The sequence below is a fragment of the Trypanosoma equiperdum genome (assembly GCF_001457755.1).
Source record: "Trypanosoma equiperdum strain OVI genome assembly, contig: ctg_1286, whole genome shotgun sequence".
Lineage (NCBI taxonomy): Eukaryota > Euglenozoa > Kinetoplastea > Trypanosomatida > Trypanosomatidae > Trypanosoma > Trypanosoma equiperdum.
The window spans coordinates 1-3,893 of NW_027123267.1; the positions used below are offsets into that span (position 1 = coordinate 1).

At 50.8% G+C, this 3,893-nt stretch overlaps 2 protein-coding genes across 2 annotated transcripts; both read right to left on the minus strand.

The window, feature by feature from the left end:
- Positions 1–227: 227 nt before the first annotated feature.
- Positions 228–956, minus strand: TEOVI_000686900 (Protein of unknown function (DUF2962), putative; the record flags this gene model as incomplete). Its single annotated transcript, XM_067220991.1, has 1 exon — positions 228–956. The coding sequence occupies one exon, from the start codon at positions 954–956 to the stop codon at positions 228–230; it is 729 nt and encodes a 242-aa protein (XP_067077092.1).
- A 1,197-nt stretch (positions 957–2,153) lies between these two features.
- Positions 2,154–3,746, minus strand: TEOVI_000687000 (GTPase activating protein, putative; the record flags this gene model as incomplete). Its single annotated transcript, XM_067220992.1, has 1 exon — positions 2,154–3,746. The coding sequence occupies one exon, from the start codon at positions 3,744–3,746 to the stop codon at positions 2,154–2,156; it is 1,593 nt and encodes a 530-aa protein (XP_067077093.1).
- Positions 3,747–3,893: the final 147 nt, after the last annotated feature.

Here is a 3,893-nt window from a genome sequence, read left to right on the forward strand (position 1 = left end):
CTGTATTCCGTTCATCTGCGGAGCTACAACAATAGTTATAGAGAGTGTGTGTGCTAGGGTGAATAAAAAAAAGGGAGACTCTGCCACAGTCGCCAGACCGATAGCATCTCAGGGCTCTACGGTGATGGCTGATGGCCGCGCCAGTGGGGGGAAACTCTCACGAAGGAACGAAGAAAATTCCGATTTTTTTTTTTTACTCTGCTGATGATTTTGCTCCGTCATTGCACTTAATTGGCCCTTCGCGTCTTCAGCACGGCCTCCCGTCCCTGCCGCAACCTTTTTGCTTGGAGGTCTACTCCCCGCTTTTTGGACCTCAACCAAACGTCCTCTGCAGTAGGTGTTTTCTTAACTGACTGGACTCTCTTCATCGTTTGGAACTTCCGCGCCTTCCTTGACGTGAAGTCGATGGACCTCTCACGTACCTCATCAATGGTTAACAGTTTTCCCTCCAGCTCGGTTACCGCGGGTGCTGCGGGGGATACGCCAGTGCGTGTCAATCCCACTCGCCGAACGACACCGGCTGTGTCCGCTCGTCCATCCCATATGCTCGTCAGAATCTCTAGATTATCGCTGTTGGTGATGTCTGGTATGACGATTCCTTTGGAGGAGTTGAAATCATCTGCCTCACTTGTTTTCATGGCCTCGAGTATTTTGATACGCCCCGCAGTGGGATTGCGCATGGATTTCAGAGCCACAATTTCCTCGTCGTTCCGTTTTAGATATTGTTCCGTTAGCACCTGTGCCTCCTCGCGGGAGAACGCCAGTTTAGTCCGCCCCAAGGCCAAACATTGCTCGCGAAACCAGAAGAAGCGAGCCGCCTCCAGAGCTGCCTTTGCGTTCCGCTTTCCCTTCTGTTCACTAATTCGTTTCTCCCGCCGCGACTGCCGCTGCAGTTGCCGCACCTTCCGACTCTTCGGATGCGTCACAACCACTTTGGCATTTCCTTTTCCCGCCATGAGAGCCGTCTGCACACACAACCACGGTGTTGCTTAATGAGAAATGAGGGGGAGGAGCCGCTGACGGCGTTTAAAAATTGTAAGGTCACTTAGGGCAAGAAAAGAGGGGTTGAGAAAGAGTCTGGTGCGGGTCACAGGGGGTTGTGTATGTGTATGTGTGTGTGTGCGCGTCAAATTGCCAAATGCGTGTAACGATCAGACGGCCACTACGGGCGGGAAACGTGTGCAAATGGCCATAGCAAACACACACACAAAAAATTACCGCCTCCGATTTTGTATCAAAGGGGTGATAGCGATGACATACTATTAAAAAGCACGAAGGTCGAAGCCAGAAATTGGCCGCTCCTTGAACGTGTCTTTCACTTCCCCCTCCTTTGCGCCAACTGCATGGGTGAATGAACCCATAACGTAGAACTTTAAGTCTGCATCGGGAACCGGAGTGGTAATAGAGATGAAGAACACTTCCGCAGCCAGTCAACATGGACACGTTATTTTGCGCTTGTAGGAGCGGCGTTACACCAGCGTACGCATCGCAACTTCAGTAGCTGGCTGCTCTCCCAAACGCCTCAGCGCTGTGTTTGAGGGTCGTATCAAAAGTCTTACGCAGATTCCAGCATTTCCTTTCCCCCTTTTTTCATTTAGTCTGCACCACCTTCCGCGGTGGAATATGGGCCGGACATGCGTAGGAAAGTTAACGCACCTCCCTACACACGGAGTTCAGTAGCTTGTGCAACTGGCAGTGCATTTCGTTCGGCCCCAGTTCGTAGCAAGGCTACAACATCACCATCAGGGCACAGTAGCGGCACAAGGGGTGGACGTAATAGCGGAAAAACGATTAATACGCCACGGCGACTCCAGTAACATATGTACTACAGCTAGTAACGCTGAGGGTACTGGCGATCAGCGAAGATGATGCACATGCGAAAAGCGGGAGCATACATCTGGAAACCAACCAGCAGTAGCAGCACAAGGAAAGAGATCGAATAGACTAGTGTACATACCTACGGAGGAACAACGCCTCCGGCACAATGATCTTCTTATTTCAACATCAACTCTTCCTCCCATGCGTTGGATGCTTAGCTACCCTTTGTTTTGTATGCGCCTTCAACCTGTCAATCCACGTACAACACCACCAGGTCAACTTATTTTCTTCCCTCGACCCCCCCTCCCCAAATCCTCTGTAGTATTTCTTTAATTTTAGTATTTAGTGTAAGTTAACCCTGGCGCCGCCTCCTTGCACTCGGTGCAGACAGCACCAATATCTTCGTTCCACCACTTTGGTTTCCGCTCATTGCACACTTCGCAAGGTTCAAACGCCTCTGTCTTCGGGGCCCGTTGCAGCCGGGGGGCTACGTGCTCGTCAAACGCTTTCGACCGCAAAACGTCAATGGAAAGTTCCTCATCGCCTAATTCCATAAGTCGGGCCCGTTGAAGGATCTCCTTGATGTCGTTGGAGTCTGTCACCTTCGAGTCGAGGCGCATGATCTCGTACAATGTGTTAGCATCATTTGCCGACTTGACTCGGAGAATCGAGCTACGGAAGCGCTCAACAACCGCAAGACAGAACTTTATGAGAAAATTGATGCCGCCATCAATAAATAAGTCCAAAAATACGAACAGATCCTTGAAACTCAGAACGTGGACGCACAGACCGGTGAGGATCTTTTGGAGATAGGTGTCTGGCCAGAACTTAAGGTCTTCAAGATGTTTTGCTACATCGGGGAACTTTCTCTTCATAAAATGCTCAACGACCCAGGCACTGGTTGCAAAACCCACGGCCTCGGCTGCCCAATGCCCGGGAATGTATTCCTTTGAAACAAACCGGAGCACTGCCGCTGTCTCCTCCTCATTTAGCACCAAAAGGCAGATGCCGGCGAGGTAACTCATCGCCTGGCCATACGCCTTAAATTCATGAGACATGGCATTGAGGAAAGAAACAAACTTCTTCCGGTGATCGGGGTGGAAGAAGGTTCTGTCCGCATCCTTAATGATTACACGAACTGTCTCCTCATCTTCGTCATCGATTTCAATATACTGAACCGGTTGTCGGTAGAAGGACGCCTTCGTTACCCACCTCTCCAGCCTCCCACGCAGCCCACCTCGGTTCTCCTCAAGAAATCCACCGTTGAGATTCAACAGTGGACAAAGTGCTTCCACCTCCTCCTCCCAGAAAAGCGGCATGTCGAAGAACGGACCAGTAAAGTACTTGGGTTTACAGTATTTGACCTGCTCAGTACGGGGCTTGTCGTTCGTTTTCTCTACGGGTTTTGCCGCCTGGCCGAACCCTTGGAAATTAGGTTTACCAAATGTCTGGCTTCCGGTCGAGTTCACAGGCGCTTCCCCAAACCCAAAGTTGACGGTGGCGGGGGATTGAGTCGGGAAGGCGGCACTGCAGAAACCAAATATGGACTTTGGTGGCTCTGTGGGCTGCGGTGGAGCGCTGGGCGGCTGTTTCTCCTGCTGTTTCGGCGCCAAGGTGGCTAAATGCTTGTAGTACGAACCCCAAACATCCTTATCGCCTTCGCCTGACCGCTCTTTAATTTCTCGCGCCCTTTTGTAGATGAGCTTCAACTCAGCATTGATGACGGCAGCGTTCTTCACTGCCCTTTCCTTGTCTTCGAAGAAGTTATCCGGTAGTGTCGTGTAGGATTGTGCGAATGATGCGAGCGCTGGGGCATAGCCCCCAAAGCCGTCAAAACACTTTTTCGCCTGTTCCATTTTGAGACCAGTGGTTTCCGCGAACTCCTTAAGTGTCCGCGGTTTGTCGGCCTCTAAACCGTTGTTGATCATCTTTGTCTTACGTGTGGCCCCATTGATTACGTTTCGTGGGACGTGCCGCGGCGACAGGGGTCATGGAAAAAACAAACAAACAAACGGCAAATAGGATGTAGGTGGAGAATAATATTAGGTAAAAGAGACAGCAAGGAGTTTTTTTTT